The 25,826-nt window shown below is 50.7% G+C and overlaps 2 protein-coding genes and 1 pseudogene across 8 annotated transcripts in view; 1 reads left to right on the top strand and 2 right to left on the bottom strand.

The window, feature by feature from the left end:
* ZNF646 (zinc finger protein 646) overlaps positions 1-25,826 on the bottom strand; it is a 29,780-nt gene that overhangs the window by 1,828 nt on the left and 2,126 nt on the right. The window contains exons 1-3 of one of the 7 annotated variants that reach the window (XM_065924694.1): positions 7,406-7,831; positions 6,441-6,566; positions 131-5,544 (exon numbers count right to left, since the gene is read on the bottom strand). In XM_065924694.1, the coding sequence (XP_065780766.1) occupies positions 131-5,462 (5,332 nt within the window). In that variant the 5' untranslated portion in view covers positions 5,463-5,544; positions 6,441-6,566; positions 7,406-7,831. Of the gene's footprint in view, positions 1-130; positions 5,545-6,440; positions 6,567-6,925; positions 7,189-7,405; positions 7,832-25,826 lie in introns of those variants that run through there. The other 6 variants (XM_065924697.1, XM_065924693.1, XM_065924696.1 and 3 more) reach the window with 6 other exon arrangements.
* On the top strand, positions 7,909-18,458 carry ZNF668 (zinc finger protein 668). The gene is made up of 3 exons (XM_065924701.1): positions 7,909-7,996; positions 14,102-14,770; positions 15,233-18,458. The coding sequence occupies exons 2-3, from the start codon at positions 14,124-14,126 to the stop codon at positions 16,443-16,445; spliced, it is 1,860 nt and encodes a 619-aa protein (XP_065780773.1). The 5' UTR covers positions 7,909-7,996; positions 14,102-14,123; the 3' UTR covers positions 16,446-18,458.
* LOC136160696 (glycine cleavage system H protein, mitochondrial pseudogene) lies at positions 21,197-22,312 on the bottom strand (annotated as a pseudogene).

Below are 25,826 nucleotides of genomic sequence, written 5' to 3'. Positions count from 1 at the left end.
CTGGAATCCCCATGATCCTCTCACTCCTTGCTTTCCTGCCCACCACGGGGCCAGTGGTTACCCTCCACTGTGTGCCCACCTCCTCCAAGACCCTTCGGCCCTCTGCCCAAGCCTGTTGGTGCCCCCGTACCGGAGCTGGCCACTGTCCACTCTTCCTGGTGCTGCTGCTCGTGCTGCAGGAAGCTGATGCGACGGCGGAAATGGCGGGGACAGTGGGGGCAGGAGAACGGCCCCTCCCGGGGCGCGTGGACCCGCCCGTGGCCCTCCAGCCGGGCTGCTGTCCGAAAGGCCTTGCCACAGATGCTGCAGCGGTGGCGCTTGGGGTCCGTGTGGGTCCTGCCATGGTTCTTAAGGGACAGCAGGTTGGGAAGAAGCTTGGGACAGAGGGAGCAGGGGTAGAGTCCCGTAGTGTGAGCCTTCTGGTGGTTCAACAGGCTGCCGGCATGGCGGTAGGAACGCCCACACTGGGCACAGCGGAAGGGCCGCTCCTCGTGCTCAGCCACCGCGGACTCAACACCCTGGCCTCCATTAGCTCTCCCCACATTCTCACCTGGGGCCACAGGGAGTTCTGATGGGGCTTTCCCTTGACCAGGGAGTTCCACCTCCTCCTCCTCAGCCCCCACTTTGGGACTTCTGGCCTCCACCTGGGGTGACACCTGACTGAGGCCCCTGGTATGAGACTGCAGGTGGCTGGCGAGTTCATGGTGGGACTCAAAGGCCTCGCCACAATCAGGGCAGGAGAAGGTCTGGGCAGCTATGTGGTTGCGGCTGTGGCTCTTAGGGGCCTCAGGATTCAAGAACTCCTTGGAGCAGAGCAGGCAATAGTGACGGTCAGTCTTGTGGGTGCTATGGTGGTTCAAGGGGCCCTCTGACTGGCAGGAGATCTTGCCACAGTGGCTGCAGGAAAAGGAGTGGCTCTCTGGCTGGGGCTGAGGGCCACGGTCTCCACTGTCCCAGCTGTCCACCGGAGTCAGACTAGGTCCATTGGGCTGGGTGTTGCCAAGGGGACAAGGACTTCTGGGAACACTGTCCCCTGGCTCGTCTTCTGGCTTGGTCAGTACATGGCGCCCAGGAACCCAATCTCCATCATGATTCTCTGGTCCCTGGTCTCCTCGCCACCCATCTGCTTCCCCCATGCCCCAGGATGCTGGCTCTGTGGCTTCTAAACCCGCTGCCCTGATGGGGCTCTGTCTTGGCTCTGCTGGCTTTGTGGCTCCATCCTCCAGCTGAGGTCCCAACTCAGTACCACCCGATCTGTCCTCCAGTCCCTGGTTGTCAGCGAGGTTCCCCTGACCACCCTCTGTGCCGTCTGGGCCTCCCTGACCCAGGTCTCTGGTCTCTTCCTCGTGCTCTCGCAGGTGCCGTTCCAGGGACCCCCGGCCAGGGAAGCCCCGACTGCAGAGGGCACAGCGCACAGCTGCCCGCCGGGACAGCCCGGCCCGCCGCCGGCGGCTCTCCGAGTGCAGCCTCTGGTGGTCCCTCAGGGCCATGCGGTTGGAGTAGGTCTTGGGGCAGGTGGGACAGCTGTACTGGCCTGTCTCATGGCTGCGCCGGTGGTTCAGGAGGCTGCCTGCGTGACGGTAGGTCCGCCCGCACTGCCCGCAGCGAAAGGGCCGATCTTCCCGGGACAGCTTGTGGGAGCCACCACCCCCACCACGCTCCAGGTGGACCCGCTGGTGGCTGGCCAGCTGCTTCCGCAGGCGGAAGGCCTTCCCGCACTCAGCACAGCGGAAACGCCGGGGATCGGCGTGGATGCGCCGGTGGTTCTTGAGGGACATGAGGTTGGAGAAGCCTTTGGAGCAGGCCTGGCAGCCAAAGTGGCCAGTCTGGTGGCTCTGCCGGTGATTGATGAGGCTGCCGGCGTGCTTGTAGGAGCGGCCGCACACCTCGCAGCTGAAGGGCCGCTCAGAGCTGGCTTCTGTCTGGCAGCCCTTCTCTGCCGTCTCCAACCTCGGCTCCATCTCCTCCCCCTTCACAGTCGTCTCCTCCCAGGCCTCTTCTTTCACTCTTGCCCCCTCCTCCAGGGGCTCGACTTTAAGTTCTTTCTGGAACCTCTCCACTTCAGCCTGCTCGAGGGCCTCCTCTGCCAGAGTTTGGGCTTCACTGTTCCTTTTTGCCTCTGAGACGGGCCCCACCTGGGGCTCTGAGCCTTTGCAGCGTGGGTGGTTTCGCAGGTGATTGCGGTAGGCAGCCAGGTTGGGGTAGCAGCGGGAGCAGACAGGGCAGACGAATTCCCCAGTCTGGTGGATCTTGCGGTGGTTCACCAGGCTGCCCCCATGCCGATAGGTCTTGCCGCACTGGTTGCAGCGGAAGGGGCGGGGCTGGGTCTCAAGAGAACTTTCCTCACCCTGCCGGCAAAGGCTGTCAGCAAGCGTGTCACCTACACCCTCACCCGGCTTTGTGTCCCCACCCTCTGCAGGGAGAGAGGTCACCGTGCCCTCAAAGACACCGTCTGCCACCACCACCGTGGCATCACCTGACTCTGCTGGGTGATGCATGAGACTGGGAACCTCATCAGTGGCGTTCCCGGAATTCCGGCTTTGGTGGTGACGCTCCAGGCTCCCCAGGTCATCGTAGGTCTGACCACAGCAGCCACAAATATGGCCATACCCAGCGCCGTCCAGCGCTTCCACCTCCCGCTGCAGCTGATTCAGTAGCTCAGCTTCTGAGAGCTGCAGTGGGGGGCTGTGGGTGGAGATTGCCCCTGCAGCTCCTTCCTCCTCCCCCTCCTCTTCCGAGCCCTCAGTCACGCCAGAGTCATGAGCCTGGCGCCGGTGAAGCCTGTAGCCAGCCCGCCCAGGGAAGATCATGCCACAGAGGCAACAGAGGAAAGGCTGGGTTGAGACGGCCTCCCCGGGCCCGTGGTTCTGGAAGTGGCTACGAAGGGCAGGCAGGGAGTCAAATTCCTTTGGGCAGAGGGAGCACTGATAGATGCCCGGTGGGTGGCAGGGCCGGTGGCTCAGCAGGCCAGTGGCATGGGGGAAAGAATGTCCACAGTCAGAACACGTGTGGGAGACTTCAGCCGGCCAGCCCGCAGAGCTGGCAGAGCGGGAAGGGGAGTTGGGCTGGCCAGGGACTGGTTTCTGGTCTTCCTCCACCCCAGGGAGGCCATCGCAGAAGCGAGTTCCATTGCTTTCCTCAGTGCCTGGGATGTCCACGTTGTCAAGGAAACAGGCCTCCATCCTCTCCAGTCCTTCCTCGGCGCCTCGGCTCTCTTTATCACCCTGGAAACAGGCCTCATTCCTCTCAAGCCCACAGTTGTCCCTTTCGGCTGCAGCCTGCAAACAGCCCCCACTGCTTTCCATGTTGCCTTTGACTCCACTCGGACTTGCTCTGGAAGAGTCTCGGGGACAGCCCAGGCCCACACTGTCCGCTGGCTCCGGGGCCCAGTTCCCGTCTGATTGGGGTTTGGCTTCTCCCCCACCGCCGGCACTGCCAGCCCGCCTCCGGTGCCGCCTGCTCCGTCGTCGACTGTGGCGACGCAAGTGGTTCTTCATGGCAGCCATGGTGTGGAAATGTTTGGCACAGGCCCCACAACTGAAGTCTCCCGTTTGGTGGGTCTGCCGGTGGTTGATAAGGCTGCCTGAGTGGCGATAGCTCTTGCCACAGTCTCGGCAAGCAAATACTCGAGGAGGCGACTCTCTGGCCTCGGTCCTGCTCTGTGCCCCATCCCCATGAGTCCGGTTGTGATGTTCAAGGCTCTCAGAGTCTTCAAAGAGCATCCCACACATGCTACATATCTGTGGTGTGGTCTGATCTGCTGCTGGGGGGACAGCAGGGGCTCCCTCTTCATGTTTGCACCCAGGCCCTTGATCGGAAAGTAGAGTTGTCTCTGGCCCCACTGGGTCAGGTGGGACCTCCACCTTGAGGTGGCTGGGGGGACCCTCAGCCCCTGGGCCCGTGCTGCGGCGAGCAGCCTTGCAGTGTACCCGCACGTGGTTGCGCAGGGCCATGAGGTTGGGGTACTTGCGGGGACAGAGAGAGCACTGATACTCTCCTGTCCGATGGCTGTGGCGGTGATTCACTAGGCTCCCCCGATGCCGGTAAGCCCGACCACACTCATTGCACTTATAGGGGCGGTGGTCTAAGGTGGTGGTGGGGGCCTCTGTTTCTTTGTGGGTGGACTCAGCCAGAGGCAGGGGAGCTGGCAGCACTGATAGCTTCCCATCCTCTCCGGCTCCTTGCCGGGGCCTGTGATGAGCCCGCACATGGTTTTTGAGGGCAGCTGCATTGAACAGCTGCTTCGAACAGATGGAGCAGGGATAGACACCTGTCTGGTGGCTCTTGCGATGGTTGATGAGGCTCCCAGCATGGCGGTAGGTACGGCCACAGTCTCCGCAGCGGAAAGGCCGGTACTCCTCCAGGCTGATGTCTTCCAGCTCCCCAGATGTGCTCAGCTCCCCTGAGCCATTCAGCATCTGTGTCCCAGGGAGCTGGTCCTGGCTGCTCTCATCTGTGTGCCCATTGGTGGTGGGCATCCCTTTCTCTTCCCACGGCTGCTCCTGACTTTCACCCTCATGGGACTGCTGGTGTTCCAGCAGCTCTCGGGGGAGCCGGAAGGCACGGGGGCAGTGGGGACACTGGTAAGGCCGATACTGGGCATGGAGTCTGGAGTGATTCTTCAAAGCCATGAGATTAGAGAACTCCTTGAAGCAGATAGCACAAGGGTAGACGCCCAGGGTGTGGCTCTGGCGGTGGTTGGTGAGGCTCCCAGCATGCTTGTACGTCTTGCCACACTGACTGCACTTGTACCGCCGCTCCTCCTCAGCAGGAGCAGACTGGGTGGGCTCCTGGCCCCCGGTAAAATTCACTACTGATTCAGCCAGATATTGTTCCAAATTGCTAAGGAGACTGCTGGCTGGGGTGGGGAGTGGAGTGTCTCTGGCAGAGTTGGTGGTGGGACCCCAGCCCTCTACACCCTCCTCAGTATCAGGCTGACTCTCCCAACCTTCTCTTTGTCTGGTGGGTGGATCTTCCCATGTGCCCAGAGCTGCCCTAGGGTCTGGCCCAGACTCACAACCAGATGTCTCTTCAATATGTTTTTTCTGATTTTCCCAGCCTTCCCCAGGGTCAAGCCTCTGGGCCCAGGAGTTAGTGGACACTGTCTCCCCCTGGAGACGTGGAGTGGCTTCCTTGGGGCGGGGAGGCCTGCGCCTCCGACGGCCTTCAGGAGCATGAGTCCTCATGTGGCTCTTGAGCGCCATGGGGTTGGTAAAGTCCTTGCCACAGGTGGTACAGGGGAAAAGGCCAGTCTCGTGGGTCCGGCGGTGATTGACCAGGCTCCCTGGGTGACGATAGCCCCGCCCACACTGCTGACAGCGGTAGGGCCGAGGGATGCTGTCGGCCTCGCTGCCCTGGCTGGAAGATGGATGGAGCAGTTCTCGATGCCGTAACAGTTCTGGGAGGCTAGGAAAGTGGCGCTGACAGTCAGAGCAGCTGAGTGAGGTGAGCGTGTCCTCCATGGGGCAGTGTGGCAGAAACCTGGAGGTTCAGGAAGAGCAGGCAAATGGCAGCAGCATCTTCCTCTGATGGAGGGTCCAAGGCCTAGGAAAAGGGGGCAGTGGTCAGAAGGAAGGCTTGAATTAACTTTGCCTCTTGATTTTATGAGCAACAAGTTCACCAGAGGTCACAGTTACCCCCAAGTAGCAATGCCCAGGGACCTGCTCTCTACTAGATCTATTCTGGAAATACCATTTAAAATTTCTCTGAATACAGGCTCCCCAAATATGGAAGCTCTCCTAGGCCTAACTCATGTCTAGAAGTATATATAAGGAAACTAACATCTAAAGGATTGCATTCCATCTCTAATCACAAACATATTATCCTGTCTTCAGACCAAGTCCTAAAAATCTTACTGTCCCTAATCCTCTGCTCTCTATAATTCTGAAACAAACAACCTATCTTATGTGACATTTTAAAAGGAAACTTGTACCTCTCCTAGGACCTTCAATAAGATAAGTCCAATCCTCTATCTTTCACTCCTCAGCTAAATAGAGTAGCTTAGAGGCACTGAAAGGGGCTTCCCTGGTGGCTCAGACAGTAAAGAATCTGCCTGCAATGCAGGAGACCCAGGTTCGACTCCTAGGTCAGGAAGCTCCCTGGAGAAGGGAATGGCAACCCACTCCAGTATTCCTGCCTGAAGAATCCCATGCAGAGAAGCATGGTTGGCTACAGTCTGTGGAGTCACAAAGTCGGACAAAACAGAGCAACTCTCATAGAGACGCACTGAAAAAGCAGCCTTTCTCCAATAGACAGCCTAGGACCTGAGAGGTGAGGTTAGAGGCCTCCTACAGGGAAAAGGGCTGATTTGTTCCCCCTTCTGCCCTATTCCTTTCAGGGTCACAAAATCTCCTTTCTAAAAGACTCTCTTGGGTTCCCCGGGTTCCAAACCATCTTCCATCTTGGAAATTCCATCTCCTTTCTGGTACTTCGCCCCTTACCTTTTTCTTTCCCATTATTCATCACTTTTCTCCATCTCTTTTCGTTTTTCCTTCTACCTTCTCTCCTAATATTGATGACAACAGCCACTTGTGCTACCTAAGCACTACCATGTGCTAGGCCCTGTGCTAAATAAAGAAAATTCATTGTGTCACCTAGTTCTCACAACTCATTGCACTGGCCTCTATTATTCCAGTTGACACACGAGGAAGCCCATTCACTCAATCTTCCTTCCAAAGCCCTTACTCCATAGCAGGCCCCCATGCTTCCTACATCACCTTGGCCTTCTCTGACTCGGACTCTTACCCCCCTGGGGGCCCCAATATGACTCCTATCTCCGACTTTAAACCTCCTTGCTGAACCTGCTCCCAGAATTCTCACTTCTCACAAAGCCCCTTCGCTCAAGAGTCTCCTCTCCCAATCAACTACCAAAGAGGTCCTCTCGCCTCATTCATCTCCTCAGCCAGTTTTCTCTTAGGACCCCTACCTCACACCGGTGGCCCCTTCTCGTTCCCGCCGCGGGTGCGTCCGTTGGGGACCGCGAACGGGAGTGCGCCTGCGCAATGGGACCCTCACCCTAACTGCAGCCGCGCGCCCCAAAGGGTGGTTGTGCGGGGGCTCTCGCCCTCCCACACACGCACACTCTGCAAAGACTCAAGGAAGTGGAAGAGGAGGGAAAGAGGGAAAGGAGAGGGGGGAAAGGAGAGAGGTAGAGGGAAAAGGGCGCAGCTGGCACAAACCAGCCGTCTATCGCCCAGCTCCGCGGACACTTCCTATTGTTACTAGGAAACAGGAAGTGTCCTAGCCTCAAAATCTTCCCCGCGAAACTTCCGCCTTAAAAGTGCTTCTGTCCCGCCTCCAAGCAGCTGTTATACACAGACACATTTCCGGTGCTAGGAGAGAAGCAACTAACGCGCGACTCCGACCCCGCCCACGTAGGTCAAAGAGCTCGTTGTTCTGCACTAACCTTAGCCACACTTCCGGGAAGATCCGCTAAAACCGTTCCGGTGCAAATTGACTGAGCGCAGAAGAGGGGGAAAAAGCCTTCTGCAATCCTGGCCTCAGTACTTGGGCGACACTTATTGTGGGGTTCCCTGAAAAACTTCTCAAGCCAGATGGAGGGAGCGTCACTTACTGCTTTCTATTAAGGCAAATGTTGTGGGATATAGGCAGATTTAGGTACTACAAATTTTGGACATGGCCTTTTTGTCCTCCCACCTTCTAGTTCACGGTGATCTAGCGCCACGCTAGCAACAGTCGGTGCATCCCGTAAACCTATTCCCGTATCCCTTGTCATTAGCACCCAGAGAGACCCCTTGCAAGGTGTTTCTCCGCCACCTTCTCTTGGGGCTGCTCCGGCGAACTTTGTCTTCCTCCCTTGCCGGGAAAGCTCTCTTCCACTTCCGCTCGCCGGCCCCGCCTCCTGTCCCTCCCCTTCTTACTCCCCCCCCCCCCCCCCCGCTGGGTCCTAGCGCCTGCCCCTCCCTGGCAGAGTCCCGGGCTCTGTCTGTGAGAGGAGCTGCAGCTGACGCCACGGAACCAGCCCAACTCTCTTCAGGTAGGAAACGCCGGCGGGAAGATGCAGAGATCCTCGGGCAGCCCCATTGCAGACGCAGTCCGAGCAGGCCTCAGTTTCCCTTTGGGTGCCTAGGGCGGATGGGGTTGGCCTGGCGCGAGCGGGGCGGGCGGGGCGGGAGGAGTGCGGCCCCGGGAGGGCGCGGGCGGGCTCCAGGCCCAGCGGGTCCTAGAACCCGCCGGCTGTCCCGGCGGGCCGGCAGCGGCAGACGCCTGAGCTTAGGCGGCACGGCTGCCCGCGTAGTGCCGTGCGGACCCGAGGGTCCTAGAGCCCGCCATGTTGCGGGCTTTTGTCCCCGGCGCGCAGCCCGCCTAGCATGGTCCCTGGCGCTGGCGGCCCCCCCGCCCCGGTCGAGGTCCTGGCCGCCCCTCCCGCGGTCCTAGAGAACGCCATCTTGCAGGCCTTTGTCCAAGGTCTGGCCTTCGGTCCATTCATTTGTTCATTCTGTCATTCTTCGTTCACCTTTTTGCTGTGTTCTCCCAGGCCACGTTTTCCCAGGGCATTTCCTGAGAAGAGCCAGCCCAGGGCCCTGCCATGTGGGATTGTCTGTCTGGCAGAAGCGCCGACACGTAGACAGTTGCAGGGAGCAAGAAGCGCAGGGTTTCCGCAGCTCTTGGCTCTAACGCCATTAAAACTCCCACATGCCTTAGAGACCCCATTTTACTGATGAGGAAACTGAGACCCAGAGCGCCATGGCGCTCTTACCTCTACTGCCTGTTAAGTCTTCCTGAGGACATTGGGGAAGCAGGTAGTTGAAGAATGCAAAAAGAGTTTTCCCACTGGAGAAAGCAGAGGGAACTGCATATGGAGATGGATTTAGGTGGGGAAGTTTGAGAATTGTAGCTGGAGCTGAGGTTGTTGTCGGGCGGGGGTGGGGGAGCCACACTGCCGCTAGAGGCGAGGCCGGAAAAGTGAGTTGGGATTACGTTGTGGACTGACCAGATTGGATGCCTAGGAGACGATTAGCTCTCATCTCTGCATGGTTCACAGTTCCCCATCTGCCATCTCACCGGATCCCTCATGGCCTGTGAGGCCTTTTCGTGACTACTTGTTTAGACGTGGAGAGACTGAGGTCTGAGAACATTAAAAAAGTGGCTCTTTACTGTCCCTGCCCGCAGGGTTCTAGCTTAAACTGGGAATTAAATATCTGGATCCCTGGCGATAAGAGTCTTCAGGCAGCAGGAAGTCATCCCCCTCCTAAATCCAGTAGTAAACAAAGATAAGGCTCCCACATGAGAGCAGTGAATCCACTGGGATATTTGGACCTTGTGAACTTGGAAAGGCAAAGAAATTCAGTACAAACTCCTGTTACGGGGGAGGTGGAAGCTAGAGACCTGGGTTCAGATACTGTCTCAGAGGTTCATCTGTTCAGTTTATTTTGGGGCACCAAGCGTGGTTCTATTTGTAGAGGGTACAAAATAAAGGTACCTGGCTCTGTGCCAGCCTAAACGCTTGCACTGAAGACAGAATTAACAACTGAACCATAAGATATGTAAGTGCTAGCAAAGCAATAATCAGGGGACAGAGAGCTGAAGTTTGGGAGGCAGACCACCTGGCTTTGAGTATGGGTTGTGACCATGACTTATTACTTCCCTTCTGTGTGCCTCAGTATCCTTGTCTGTAAAATGAAAGAAATGGGGAAGACACTACTTAACGTAGTCTGTTCAGTCTATACTAAGTCTGTTATATAACAGACTCTACCAAGTCTGACTGTAACCAAAACAAACAAACAAATGATAGCAGACTGGGGGCACAATGGAAGTTTATTTCTCATGGTTCGGAGGTTTAGGTGTCCAAGATCAAGGTGCTGGCTGATTCAGATCCTGGTGAGACCTCCCTTCTAGGAATATATATGTGACCACCTTCTAAGTTCTCACATGACCCTTTCTTTCATGCCTGCACATATTCATAACAAACTCCTAGAAAGTTGTGAAGCTTAGCTTGTGTAGTACACATAAAATGCTTAGAATGATACCTGGCCCTTGGTATATTTGCAAGAAATGTTATCCAGATGAACAACATGAAGGAGATTAAAGAGGAGGGGAACAAAGAGTGATTAGCAGAGATGCAGATAGCACTAAGAAAGGTGGTCAGGGGCTTCCCTGGTGGTCTAGTGGCTAAGACTGTCCTCCCAATGCAGGGGACCCAGGTTCGATCCCTGGTCAGGGAACTAGATTCCACGTGCCACAGCTAAGAGTTCGAATGCCACAACTAAAGATCCTGCATGCCACATACAACACCTGGTGCAGCCAAGTAAACTTAAAAAAAATTTTTTTAAATGTCAGGAAAACCCTCTTTAAGGAGGTGACAGGGAGCTGAGACCCAAATGGAATCAAAGAGATAGCTACACAAAGATCCTTGGGGAACAGTGTTTCTAGCAGTGGACACGGTTAGTGTGAAATCCCTGAGATTGGAAGGAATTTAGGTCTTTGAGGGTGGAAAAGGGGGAACCTGTGTGGGTGGAGCCTAGTGAGCTAAGGAGAGGGGAGTGGGAGATGGGATAGGCAGGAGTTAGGTAGTTCAGGGCCTTGCTGGCCATGGTCTTTGTCTTGGGAGCCCTGGAAGATCTCATGGTTTGGCTAAGAAACCTTAAGTAAATGAAGAACAGTAGAGAAAGAGCCCAGCCCAGTTCAGTTCAGTTGCTCAGTCGTGTCTGACTCTTTGTGACCCCATGGACTGCAGCCCACCAGGCCTCCCTGTCCATCACCAACTCCCGGAGTTTACTCAGACTCATGTCCATTGAGTTGGTGATGCCATCCCACCATCTCATCCTCTGTCGTCCCCTTCTCCTCCTGACTTCGATCTTTCCCAGCATCAGGGTCTTTTCAAATGAGTCAGCTCTTCGCATCTGGTGTGAAGAACAGTAGAGAAAGAGCCCAGCCCAGGGACTTGCAGATTTGAGTTTGAGTCTGGGCCCCTTGACTAGCTATATGTCCTTGAGTAAGTTTTTTCGCTATGGAGGCCTTAATCTCCACATCTGAAGAAAAAAAAAAAAATGTTAAAAATGCCTCTCTCCTGGAAGCTTCTGAAGATCCACGGATGTGTCTTTGGTTCTTAAATGTTAAATGTTGGTTGGGATGACCCAGAAAACATGTTTAGAATAGGTTTATGAATCCTACCCCATGCTCCCTGGATGATTATTCTCATGCCGGGAGCTCATAGAGTCATCACTGTAAGGAGTGGTGGGTGGAAGAGTCCTCTGTGAACAGCGAAGTGAGGAGCTGATAGTGGGGTTTCAGACAGGGCCTAGGCTACCTGGCCCTCCACTGCTGCTGGAGCTGATATCTTCTGGGACCAGCCTGGTGCTCCCCTCCCGTTTTCCCTGGGAAGTGCTTTAGGACAGGTTTACCCCTCCAGCTACCTGCTTTCTGGCTCAGAGGGGGAGGTTGAGGCTCAAAGCTCAGAACCCCCAGGTCCAGCCCTCTGAGAGGGAGACAGAAACATAATGGGGGCTGGCTCTGGTCTCCAGGCAATTATACAGGGATGTGAAAAGACCAAGGTGTAACCTGAGCTCAAGAGTTCTGGTCCCCATGGGGCTAACCCAAGCAGCAAAGTCTGGGAGGGCCCAACAACCCAAGGCAGATTAAACACCTGGATTTCAAGTCTGCTGCATGAGTTATTAGCTATGTGATCATGGGTTAATCACTAACCTTCTTGGAACCTCAGTTTTGTTTTTAATAAATTTTATTTATTTATTATTTTTGGCTGTGCTGGGTCTTTGTGGCCCTGCACTGGCTTTCTCCAGTTGTGGCAACTGGGGGCTACTCTCTAGTTGCGGTACATGGGCTTCTCATTGAGGTGGCTTCTCTTGTTGCGGGGCACAAGCTCAATAGCTGTGGCACACAGGCTTAGTTGATCTGAGCATGTGGGATCTTCCCAGGCTGGGGATAGAACCCATGTCCCCTGCATTGGCAGGTGGATTCTTAACCACTGGACCACAGGGAAGTCTAGAACCTCAGTTTATTCATCTATAAAATGAGAATAAATAATCCTGATCTCAGAAAGCTATGAGAGAAAAAGGTAGCACATGCAGCAAAGTGTCTGGCTCTGATAAGATTCAGTAATTGAGGGCAGTAATTATTATCTCATTCAGCCCTGCCCAACCCTGAGAAGTAAGTCCTGTTATTACCTCCCTTTTTTCAGATGAGAAAAATCAAGGTCCTGGAGCAGGAAGTACATTTCTCGGGGTCAATGTACAGCTAGGAAGCGAGCAAGCTAAGATTCAAAGCCAGGCAGTTTGACTTCAGAGACTGCACTTAACCACAAAACTACCTTGTTTCTCTGGGCCTCAATCCCTTATCTGAGAAAGAAGGTTAATGATAAGAACTTATCTCCTGGTGCCCACGTGAAGTTCAAGTGAGTTAATGCAAGTAAAGAGCTTAGGATATTGTCTGTTATTTAGCAGGCACTCTGTACATATGAGCTCTTATTTTTATTAAGGAGACTGTCAGACTGTCCAGAGATGATCTGGAAGGGAGGTTGTGAGAGCCTCATCCAGGGATAAGCAGATCCCTTGGAAACTGTAGGTGGAATTCAGCCCTGGGGAAGGTGGGGCCTCAAGCCCTTAACTCACCTTCCAGTCCTAGGATTTAGTCGGAAAAGTACCAAAACCAAGCTGGGGGTGGAACAGAGCTGTGTAGGATGGGGGTCAAAAACCAAAGGGAGATGCAGGATGAGCTTCCTTGGGGAAGTAAGGCTCCAAAAGGAAGGATCGGTGAGATCCGTAACAGCCAGGAAGGATCTGGGAACTTGTGTGATGTGATGGAAGCCATGGGAAGTTCCTGAGTAGGGGACCGAGCATTACATGGCACCTCGGGAGAAGACTCCAGCTGCCTGTGCACACTAGACTGTGCAGGTAGGGGACAGGAACCGAGGCAGGGCCACTAGGCAGAAGGATGCCGATTCTAAAGATGCACCCCTTGCTACTCACCCTCAGAGACTCCTGCATCCTCCCTGGGTCATAAATTAAAGCCACCAATCCCTGAGGTATACGGATGAGGAAACAGGCCCAGAAAGGAGAATCCTGACCTCTCACCTCCCAGTCCACCTTCTGGGCACACCTGGCTCCCCTCCCCTCTCCATAGTATTGTCCTTGCCCCCCCATCCCTGGCTGCCCCCAGCAGCTGCTGCAAGCACTCCTTAAGTGGATCTGCTATAATCCTCTTCCCTTCATCCCCCAGGGAGGATGAGCTGGTGTTAAGACTAATGTAGCCATTAATCCTATTTCCTCCCAGCCATGATCCCCAGGAGCAGCTGGGTGGAGGGTGTCTGGACTCTGAATGGAAAAAGAAGGGGCCATGGCTCCAGCCGGGTGTCCCAGGAGGCCAGGCCAGAGCAGATACATTGAGTAGGAGACAGAGGCTTCTAAGTTCTGCTAGCAATGGCTCAAGCCACTTGGAGAGTGACTGAACTCCCCATTACCAGAGTTATGGCAGCAAGAACCAAAGGGCCATTCCAGAACAGAGGGTGGACCAGGATTCCTATCTGGGGTGGAGTATCTTACAGCTGTGCGGGGCCAGAATTCTGTGCAAACAGTTGCTGCCTCTGACCGCTAACCAACCAGAAGGGAAAGACCAGATACACATGCTGGGGACCTACCCTTCCAGACAGATGATGCCAGTCACCACATTTAGCCCGCTGGCTCTGCCCTCCTCTGGACCCATATCTGTCTCTCCTGAGCACTTAGAGACCTTCAGGCCAGACTCACATCTGGGTAGCCTCCGTGCCTGCAGCCTGGCACAGGTCTTGGACACTGAGGTTAAGAACATGAAGATGGTTAGATGGACCGAGCCTGGGCCTTCTGGGAATGCCACAGGGCTTGGAGAAGCCCAAAGGCTGGGGAGAGAAGTGCCAGTGAACATTTGGATGATCCCAGCCTCCCCTGTCGGCTCCTCTGAGGTCACCTAGTCCAGCTCCTTTCATCAGTGAACGGACCAGAGGGGCAACAGGAGCACAGACAGGACACGCACCCGGGTGGGACATGCAGATAAGTTGAGTTCCTTCTGAGGCCTCCGAGGGCTTTGGTGAGGAGAGAGTCCTTGGAGAAATCGGAAAGGGGTGTGGCTCCTAACTTTGATTCTCTTGCAGAGAAGATCCGCCCATCGAGGCCATGGAGGTAGAGTCTCCGGAGGACCGGTCCCCAGCCCCCGGCTATAAGCGCTCTGGCCGTCGCTATAAGTGCCTGTCCTGTACCAAGACATTTCCAAATGCACCCCGGGCAGCACGCCATGCTGCCACGCATGGGCCTGCAGACTGCACTGAGGAGATGGCCGAGGCGAAGTTGAACCCAGAGACAGACCCCAAAGCGGAAGATGCCAGCGGGGACAAGGTGTCAGGTGCAGCGGCCAAGCCTCGGCCCTATGCTTGCCCGCTGTGCCCCAAGGCCTACAAAACAGCACCAGAGCTGCGCAGCCATGGGCGCAGCCACACGGGCGAGAAGCCCTTCCCTTGCCCCGAGTGCGGCCGCCGCTTCATGCAACCCGTTTGCCTGCGTGTGCACCTGGCCTCGCACGCTGGCGAGCTTCCCTTCCGCTGCGCGCACTGCCCAAAGGCCTATGGCGCGCTCTCCAAGCTAAAGATCCACCAGCGCGGTCACACGGGCGAGAGGCCCTACACCTGCGCCGACTGTGGCAAGAGCTTCGCTGACCCCTCGGTGTTCCGCAAGCACCGGCGCACCCACGCAGGCTTGCGACCCTACAGCTGCGAGCGCTGTGGCAAGGCCTATGCAGAGCTCAAGGACCTTCGCAACCATGAACGGTGAGGGAGGTGGACTGGGTGGGGGCCTTTGAAGGGGTTGGGAAGAGTGCACCAATTGGGTAAAGGCATTGAGTCCCAGAGAGCTGAAGGAACCAATGGAAGGCGAGTGGTTCTAGCGGATCTAGCGGATCTAGCGGAAGGATCTATGGGAGCTGGAGGGGATCTGGCATATGATTGGAGTGGGTTCCTAGCGCACAGGGAAGGGGATGGGGCTTGAATTTGGGCTGCTTCTAGGGTCTTTGGTCCAGTGCAAGAGGTGCGAGTTGGGCCTGGGTCTGGGGCATGCAGTGATGGATCTGGAACCTACACCTGTCCTGAAGGCTTTTTACTCTGGGGTACAGCTCTGTGGCCAGTAGACCAAGGCCCTGGAGAGGTGAGGGGGCCCTAACCAACAGTGCAGACAGGCAGCAGGGGTCAGGCAATGGGCTGCCACCTTCACACCCGGTCTCCGCACTCCCACAGGTCCCACACTGGTGAGCGCCCCTTCCTCTGCTCAGAGTGCGGGAAGAGCTTCTCCCGCTCTTCCTCGCTGACTTGCCACCAGCGCATCCACGCGGCGCAGAAGCCCTACCGCTGTCCAGCCTGTGGCAAGGGCTTTACGCAGCTCAGTTCCTACCAGAGCCACGAGCGCACACACTCGGGCGAGAAGCCCTTCCTCTGCCCGCGCTGTGGCCGCATGTTCTCCGACCCCTCAAGCTTCCGGCGCCACCAGCGGGCACACGAGGGCGTGAAGCCCTACCGCTGCGAGAAGTGCGGCAAGGACTTTCGGCAGCCGGCCGACCTGGCCATGCATCGGCGGGTGCACACGGGCGACCGGCCGTTCAAGTGCCTGCAGTGTGACAAGACATTCGTGGCGTCCTGGGACCTCAAGCGGCACGCGCTGGTGCACTCGGGCCAGCGGCCATTCCGCTGCGAGGAGTGCGGGCGAGCCTTCGCCGAGCGAGCCAGCCTTACTAAGCACAGCCGGGTGCACTCGGGTGAGCGCCCCTTCCACTGCAATGCCTGCGGAAAGTCCTTCGTGGTCTCGTCCAGCCTGAGGAAGCACGAACGGACCCATCGAAGCAGCGACGCCACAGGGGCTCCCCCGCCACAGGAGCTGGTGGTGGGGCTGGCACTGCCGGTCAGCATGGCTGGCGAGGGCTCCGCCGCCCCGGCATCAGGGGCGGCACTCGGAGACCCTCCAGCTGGGCTGCTGGGGCTGCCCCCGGAATCGGGTGGTGTGATGGCTACTCAGTGGCAAGTGGTGGGCATGACGGTGGAGCACGTGGAGTGCCAAGATGCAGGGGTTGGGGAGGCTCCTGGTCCCTTGGGGGCGGCAGGTGAGGTGGGGGGTGAGGAGGTGGATGAGAAACCACCCCAGTTTGTGTGCCGGGAGTGCAAGGAGACATTCTCCACGCTGACGCTGCTGCGACGGCATGAGCGCTCCCACCCAGAGCTCCGGCCCTTCCCCTGCACCCAGTGCGGCAAGAGCTTCTCAGACCGGGCTGGGCTGCGCAAGCATAGTCGCACCCACAGCTCCGTGCGCCCCTACACCTGCCCCCACTGCCCCAAGGCCTTCTTGAGTGCCAGCGACCTGCGCAAGCACGAACGCACCCACCCTGTGCCCATTGGCGCCCCCACGCCCCTCGAGCCCCTCGTGGCTTTGCTAGGAATGCCTGAAGAGGGACCAGCCTGAGGTCCAGGTCCCCTCTGCCACACTCCTGGGAACCCTGCCCCATGAGGTGCTTCCCGAACCCTCCTTTGCCCCAGCTCACTCTTAGACTTCAGATCCATCTCTGCACCCAGGCAGCTAGCTCATCTTCCTGACAAAGCTGGGGACAGTGGTGGCTGGTAGCAGTTGGTGGGAGACCTGGCTCCCTCTGAGCACCACTCATTAAAGCATTCACTTGACACTGGGTTGTCTTCTGTGTTCTGGTTGGGGGTAAGTAACAGAGGAGTTTGGGCACCTGAGAAGGTTTAGTGGAGATCCCTGGACTGACAAGTTAGAAATTAGAAGGGTCTTTGGGTGCATTGTTTTCTCTAAATATGTTTTCAGAATATCTTGTGACGAAGGGTTCCATGGTCAAGTAAGTACCGGGAATTCCTGTACCTTCTTGGGAATTCTTGGTGATCAAAGTATATTAAAGTCATTGATAAATCCTGCAATGAACAAATCTGTTTACCTTTCTTTAGCCCATACTTATTTAACCTTTTACTGAGAGTTCTACTTCTGTCTTTTTACAGATAATAAACCAAGGCCAAAGTTATTATAATATTTCCTGTAAATTACAATAACAAACTAGAAAATATACTTGGAGTCCCATTTTCAATAACAACAAAACCCATAAACTACAAAGGAATAAAGCTCACACAAAAAACACCAATTCTACATGAAAAAAATGGTATCTCTATCCTGAAGTATATAAGACCTAACTGAATGAAGACATAACCATGTACCTGAATGGAAAGATACTATTAAAAGCTGTTGATTCTCAGTTTAATCTTTAAGTTCATTGCCATTCAAAATGATATTTTTAACAGAACTTGAAAATCCTAAATTCCTGTGCAATATATATTTTTAAAAATAGTGGAGGTGATGTATTTGACACTAAAGTAATTTTTCAAAGACCAAAAATGGAAAAACAAAAATGAGGCCCTACAGTGTAAACTGGTACAACCTCTTGGAAAGACAATTTGATGTTTATCAAAAGTTAAATGCCTTGTGATGTACGTGATCATTATGCTGTACACCTTAAACACAGTGCTGTATGTCATATCTCAGTAAAACTGGAAGAGGAAAAAAGAAGCAAGCAAACACATTTTTTAAAAAGTAAAAGAACTTCCCTGTCGGTTCAGTGGTTAAGACCCCTCACTTCCAACGCAGAGGGCATGGGTTTGATCCCTGACTGCAGAACTAAGATCCCACAAGCCATGCAGCACAGCCAAAAAAAAAAAAAAAGCATACACTTTTTGATTCAGCAAATACACCTCAAAGAATTTACACCACAAGTTTCTTTTTCCAACTCTGTGACAAAACTGAAAATGAAACATTGTTCAGTGCAGCAAAATGTGTGATGACTGGGAACACCCTCTGTGTCCATTACAAAGGACTAAAAGCCACTGTAAAATATATTAGGCAACAGTTTTCAAAAAAATTAGGCTTATCAATCTATGTCATTGGATAATATCCCAAAAAATGTCAAATGAAAAAGTGCAAAGCAGTGTGGTTAGAATCCTCCCATTTAGGCCAAATTACTCATAAGTGCTCAAATGCAAGCTATAGAGTATTTCTAGAAGGATCCTCAGGAACTGATTCTGAACTACAAGTTCCAACTACTAGGGCCTTTCACAATTATAAGACAAAACAAAGCCAAAGGTCACAGTGAACCAGATCCTCCTTTCCACACTGGCACCTGTAGACTTGGGGGCCACCAAGTTGGCAGCCTTAGGAAGTGTCTGGTGTTCAGCCCCCCTCCAGCCTATGTGGTAGCACCTGAAGCAGAAGTAGTAGGTATCGCCTTAGTGTCAGGGACCTCACGTCCATTCTCCACAGCAGAACAAGGGGGGCATGTGGCAACAGCAGGGACCAGCCTGTAATGGCCGCAGAGAGAGGGCACCAGTTTGACCAAGGACACTCACTGGCCATACTCACACCCAGAGCAGGATAAGCACTGTCCCCAGGCCTCCTTCCTGTCCAGGCTGGGATCAAAGTCTAAGGGACCAGGAAAGAAACTGACATCAGATTGGGAGACTGAAAGTAGGAGAAATTTTGTTTACTACTGACTTGATTTTTGGCATTGAACAAGATGATTTATCTTGGGGGTTGTGGTGGCACCTTTTAAAAATATATTCGTGTAAAGATACCATATGGACTTCCCAGGTGGTACAGTGGTAAAAAATCATCTATCAAACAGGAGACTCAAGAGATGCAGTTTCCATCCCTGGGTGGGAAAACCCCCCGGAGTAGGAAATAGCAACCCACTCTAGCATTCGTGCCTGGAAAATCCTGTGGACAGAGGAGACTGGCAGGCTTCAGTTCATGGGGTCACAAAGAGTATTTGGGCACAATTGAGCGCGCGTACGTACACATACACAAAGATACCATATACGCTAATCGATAGATCTCCCTGGCTATCTATATACAATGAAGGACGGAGTGGGTTCCCTGAATGTTCAGAAGAGATCCACAACTCCTGCTCCCTTTCTGGGCCCAGACAATCCACCCATCCCTTGGTCCCCCTTCTCTGACACCCCCAGCATCCTATACCCAAGTTCCTGCTCCCTGAAGACTCAGTCTGACTTTCAAAAAAATTAACAGTGTTATTAAAATAAAATTCATGGAGAAGAAAATGGCAATCCACTCCAATATTCTTGCTGGAAAAGCCCATGGACAGAGGAGCCTGGGGGGCTGCAGTCTATGGGGTTACATGACTGAGCATGCGCACACATGAGGAGGGTGGAGGGAGATGGGTTGGTAAGCAATAAACTGGCAAAACTAAACAAAAATTAATACACCCTACAATTAATCTGTCTGAAGTATATAATTAAGGGGGTTTTAGTATATTCACAGAGTTATGCAATCATGATCTAATTTTACAATATTTTCATACCCCCTAAAAGAAACTCTATACCCCATAGCTGTCACTTCCTATTGATCCCAAGCCCCCATTCCCTGACAATCCTTTACCCTCTGCTCTAGGCAATGGATAATTTGCTTTCAGTCTCTCTAGATTTGCCTGTTGTGGACATTTCATGTAAATGGAGTCATATAATATGTAGTCTTTTGTGACCAATTCTTTTACTTAGCATAACATTCTCAAGGCTCATCCATGTTGTATTGACAGTTTGATCAGTTCTTTCCTTCTTATTGTCAATATTGCATTGTATGGATATACTACGCTGTTTATCCATTCATCAGCCGGAGGGCATTTGGGTTTCCATTTTGGTCTATTATGAGTAACGCTGCTGTGGACATTCATGAACAAGTTTTTGTGTGGACATCTTTTTAAATTCTCTGTGTATATATCTAGGGATAGAATTGCTGGATCATATGGTAACTCTATGTTTAACCATTTGAGGAACTGTCAGACAGTTTTCCAAAGTGACTGCACCATTTGATATTCCCACCAACAAGGTATGAATGTTTCAATTTCTCCACATCTTCATCAACAGTTGTTATTATCTGTCTTTTTTATTACAGCCATCCTAGTAGGTGTAAATTCGTGGTTTTGATGTGTATTTCCCTGGTGGAAAATGATGTTGAGGATCTCTTCATGCACTTATGGGGCATCTATATATCATCTTTGGATAAATATCTGTTCAAGTCCTTGGCCCATTATCTTCACTGGATTGACTCTGTTGAGTGATAAGACTTATGTATTCCAGATACAAGTTCTTTATGATTTGCAAAAATTCCTTTCCATTGGGTGGGTTGTCTTTTTACTTTCTTAATGGCACCCTTTGAAGCACATTTTTAATTTTGATGATGTCCAAATTGTCTATTCTTTTTCTTATTGCCTGTGCTTTGAGAGGGACTTCCCATGTGGCATTAGTGGTAAAGAACCTGCTTGCCAGTGCAGGAGACTTCGGAGACATGGGTTCGATCCCTGGGTCAGGAAGATCCCCCAGAGGAGGGCACAGCAACCCATTCCAATATTCTTGCCTGGAGTATCCCATGGACAGACATAACTGTCCATGGGGTCATAAAGAGTCAGAGACGACTAAAGCCACTTAGCACCAGGCATTCACACATGTGTTTTGAGAGCCATATCTAATAACCCATTTTCTAATTCAAGGTCATGAAGATTTATGCCTATGTTTTCATCTTAGAGTTTTATAAACATTTACAAAGTTTATAACTTAGTTATAAACTTAAAAGTTTAAAATGCATAAAAGTTTTTTAAAAATAAATTTTAAGTTTTTAAAGCTAAAAGCTCTTCCATTCAGATTTTTGATCCACTTTGAGTTAATTTTTGTATATGGTTTGAAGTAAAGGTCCAACTTCATTCTTCTGCATATGGATATCCAACTATCCCAGCTCTATTTGTTGAAAAGACTATTCTTTCCCCATTGAGTTGTCTTGACTTTCTTGCTAAAAGTAAACTGACTATAAATATGAGGGTTTATTTCTAGACTCTCAATTTTATTCCCTGGGTATATATCATTCTTTATGCCAGTATCACACTGTTTTGCTTACTGTAGCTTGGTAGTAAAATTTTAAATCAGGACTTGTGAGTCCTCCAACTTGTTCTTCTTTCAAGATTATTTTTGTTTTTCTAGATCCCTTGCATTTCCATATGAATTTTAGGATCAACTTGTCAACTTTTGCATAAAAGAAAAGGATAACTGGCTGGGATTCTGATAGGGATTGCACTGCCTCCGTAGATCAATTTGAGGAGTACTGTCATCTTGACAATATCAAATCTTTTGACCCATGAACATTTGGGTGTTTTAAATTTTATTTAGATTTTAATTTCTCTCAACAGTGTTTTATAGTTTTCTTTCTTTTTTTTTTTTTTTTTGATTAAGAAGTTGAATATTTTATTATTAAATTGTTTATTCTCCTGCAAGGCTGTTGCTTCACTGTATAAAAATAGCACCAGCAAACACAGTATATTGCAAAATTAAGACAGTAATATTCTTCACTGGACACTATACAACTAACAAACTTTTCTCCACTGGCAGTTATTTCTAGTGGGAAGATCATTTTGACCCAAATTCAAGGATAGCTGTAAGCAAGTTACAATGTCATATAAGGTATAAGATAACCATGTTATCCTTGAATTACATAATTTTTATAATTAGTTTTATCAGAGATAATTTCAGGAATTCTGAATATTATAACTGGAGCCTAGCCTAAAAATCACAGGATGCTGTGGAAAAGATACACAGTGTTTATCTGAAGGCATTAGAAAGTTAAGGGGTATTTTCTTCAGGAAACATTGTTACAAGTAGTTTCTTTTGCTAAAAGTTGCTTTTTAAATATCTATCCACCACTAATTTAAGACAACTATGCTAGATTAAGTTGTTTCAAAGTAGTTTATTTAGCGGTTCCATTTTCATTCCTCAATAGATTTTATGTATTTTTCATATGCTTCTTCACTCATTAGTTCATCTAGTTCTGAAGGGTTACTGAATGTCGTCTTGATCAGCCAACCATCTTCATAACAAGACTTGTTGACAAGTCCTGGATTTTCTGCTAGAGCTGTATTAAATTCAGTTATTTCTCCTGATAGAGGGGAATAGAGTTCACTAGCAGCTTTCACACTTTCCAAAGCACCAAACTCCTCTTGTTTGTTCAACTTTGTCCCAACTTCAGGCAGACTACAGTAAACATCTCCCAAAGCTTCCTGTGCAAAATTGCTGATTCCCACTGTTCCAACACCGTTTTCTGTTGTTACCCATTCGTGTTTTTCTGTGAATTTCCGCACCGACAGCAGAGCAGTGCCCGGACGGCAGCCGCCCGCAGTCCCCGTGGCCGCGGCGAGCAGGGCGCGCTGGGTGCCGAGATGGCGCGCAGGCTGCCGGCCGCGCCCGCACGCTCCGCGCCGCTTGCAGCGCCATGTTCGCACGGGTGCCTCAAGAGTGTTTTATAGTTTTCAAGAGGATGTGTCTTACATTTCTTTTGTTAAAGTTATATAGAAGTATTTTTTCTTTTTGTTACTATTGTGAATGGAATTATTTTCTTTCTTTTTTGGATTGTTCATTGCTAGTGATGAGAAATACAATAGATTTCTATACACTGTTCTTATATTCTACAATCTTGCTGAGCCGGTTTATTAGCTGTAATTTTTTTGTGTATATGAATTCCTAAGGACTTTTTATATACGAAATCATGTCATCTGTAAAATGCAGTTGTTTAGTTCTTCTTTTCCAATCTGGATACCTTTTATTTATTTTTATTGTGTTTATTTTTACAGTGTTAAACAGACATGATGGGCGCAGACATCCTAAGACTGAGGAGGGGAAAACATCTAGTCTATCATCATTTAAGTATGATGTTAGCTGTGACTTTTTCATAGATGCCTTTTGATAATTAGCAAGTTAAGGGAATTCCCTCTTATTCCTAGTTTCTTAAGCTTTCTTAAAAATCAGAGTTGTTGGATTTTGTCAAATGTATTTTCTGTGTCTGTTGAGATGATCAAAAGGTTTTTGTCCTTTATTCTATTAATAGTCTTTATTATTACTACATTAACTGATTTTCAGATGTTAAACCAATCTTACATTCTTGAGATAAATGTCACTCGTAGAGTCATTTTTACATATTGCTGGATTTTGTTTGCCAGTATTTTGTTGAGGACTTTTACATCTATGTTCATAAGAAATAGTGAGCTGAAGTTTTCTTTTCTTGTGATGTCTTTGTCCTCATTTTGTTAACTGGATAATTCCAGACAGTCTGACTTCTGGCCCTCACTTTTCTTCTGTCCCAATTTCCTTTAATTCTCTGGCTCTGCCAGGACTGTTCCAGGTAGTGAATGCATCTTGGGAATGCAAAATCATAGCCCCCACTGCTAGGGCAGTAGCTGACATCACTCCTTATCATGGATTGCAGTCATCATCCCCTCCCCAGCCAAGTGGCTGGATACATTAGAATTCCTCACGGGAGAAAACTAGCACCAGGGCCGGAGCAGGGGTACGGGAAGGCAGCAGACTTTGTAGGTGGGGCAGTGATTCTGGATTCAACCAAGGAAATCTGGTGACTTGTTCTCAGTTACTTATGCATAGCCGACTCTCAGGCTTCCCAAATGGTGCTAGTGGTAAAGAACCCGCCTGCTAATGCAGGAAACTGTAAGAGTCTTGGGTTTGATCCCTGGAGGAGAGTATGGCAGCCACCCCAGTATTCTTGCCCGGATAATCCCACGGACAGAGGAGCCTGGTGGGCTACAGTTCATAGCGTCTCAAAGAATCGGACACAACTGAAGCAACTCAGCACAGACACAGACAGCCCATTTCAACAAAAATCCCTCTCCCTGGAGCCTGCCTTCCACTCAAGTCCTATCCCTGTTCTGACTAATCTCTTACCTGTTCCTTACACTCAGCAGGCTCCAGCCATGCTGGCCTTCTATTGATTTGTTTCTTCTCCGTCTTGGAATCTTTGCATTTGCTCTTTCCTGGGGATGGAACCCATCACCCTAGATTTGCCCATGATGTTTTCTGTTCTTTCACATCTCAGCTCAAATCTTGCTGTTTCTACTGCTGCAATAAATGACCACAAACTTAACATCTTAAAAACAACATCTATTTCTTATACTATGGTTCTATAGGTTCAGAAGTCCAGGCTCTGACTGGGCTTCTACTTAAGTGTCTCACAAAGCTGAAGTCAAGGTCTTGCCCAATGTGAACTTTTATCTGGAGGCTCTGGCGTAGAATCCACTTCCAGACACACCTGAGGGTATTAACGGAATTCAGTTCCCTTTGGCTGTAGTACTGAGGTCCCTGTCTCTTTGCTGGCTGTCAGCCAGAGGTTTGTTCTGTTTCTATAGGCTGTCTATGTTCCTGGCTAGGAGCTCCTCCCTCTTCAAGGTCAGCAATGGTGCATTAAGTCCTCCTGCTTCAAATTTCTCTGACTTCTGTCTTTCTCTTCTGTAGTTAGCTGGAGAAGCTTCTCAGCTTTTAAGAGCTCATATGATTACATTTGGTCCATGTGAATAATTCAGGACAATCTCCCTGTCTCAACTGATTGGTGAACTTAATTACATCTGCAAAGTCCTTTTTGGCACATAACATTCATAGAGATTAGGGCATGGAATCTTTGGGGGCCATTATTCTCCTTACCACAGTTCACCCTCTAGGCCTCAAAGGTGCACATCTGTCCCACAAGCAAAATGCATTTACTTCCTCCCAAGGTCCCTAAAATTCTCATCCCATGGCAGCATCAAGTCAGAGTTAAAAAAAAAAAAAACTCATAAATCTCATCAAACCAAAAGTCCCAAATCTCATTATCTAAATTAGATGCAGATGAGGCTCTGGGTATAATCCATTCTGGAGCACAATTCCTCCCATCTGTGGACCTATGAATCTAAAAAAACAAGTCAGTGGGAACTTCCATGGCAGTCCAGTGCTTAAGCCTCTACGCTTCCAATGCAGGGGGCTTAGGTTCAATCCCTGATTGAGGAATGAAGATCTCACTGCTGTGCCATGCCACCAAAAAAGAAAAAGAATGAAACAAGTCATGTACTCCAACATGCAATGCTGGGACATGCATTTTTTGTTGTTTAGTCTCTAAGTTGTGTCTACTCTTTTTCAGCCCCATGGACTGTACCCTGCCAGGCTCCTGTCCATAAGATTTCCCAGACAAGAGTACTGGAGTGTGCTGCCATTTCCTTCTCCAGGGGATCTTTCTGACCCAGGGATTGAACCTGTGTCTCCTGCACTGGCAGGCAAATTCTTTACCACTGAGCCACCAGGGAAGCCTGGGACATGCATCAGGTAATAGTAATAGACATTCTGGTTAAAAAAGAGGAGAAATGGAAAGCAAAAAGAAGTCACTGATCCAAAGCAATTTCAAAAACCAGCTGAGCAAATTTCTTTAGCTTTTGAGGCCTAAAAACAATCCTCCATGGTTTTATTCTGCCTTCTGAGCTGTCAGTTCTGCCCTTTGAATTAGTCACCTTCCCTAAGAAGCCATTCCTGACTCTTTTAGAACAGTCCCCAAAATTTTTTGTCACAACACACTGGTTAATTTCTTAATAACGCATATCCTGGTTTGGGGATGTCCTGGCTATTTGTTTATTTTTTAATATTTCTTTATTTGTTCATTTTATTTATTTGACTGAGCTGGGTCTTAGTTGTGGCCCAAGCGACCTTCCTTGCATCATTCGTAATCTTTCTTTGCTAGAGATTAGCTCCAGAGCACATGAGCACAGTAGTTGTGGCTTGCAGGCTTAGTTGCTCTCAGGCATGTAGAATTTTGGTTCCTTGATCAAGGATTGAACTCATGTCCCCTGCCTTGGAATTGCAATCTTAACCACTGGACCACCCAGGAAGTCCCACAAAGATGAGTTTTAATGAAACTTTGTGGGTTAAGGGTCTCGTCGGTTGCATCTTTCACTGGCTAAAAATTTGGATGAGGGAATTC

The sequence above is a fragment of the Muntiacus reevesi genome, chromosome 2 (assembly GCF_963930625.1).
Source record: "Muntiacus reevesi chromosome 2, mMunRee1.1, whole genome shotgun sequence".
NCBI lineage: Eukaryota > Metazoa > Chordata > Mammalia > Artiodactyla > Cervidae > Muntiacus > Muntiacus reevesi.
Note: the sequence above shows the minus strand (reverse complement) of the source record. Positions and strands in the feature narration are given on the sequence as shown.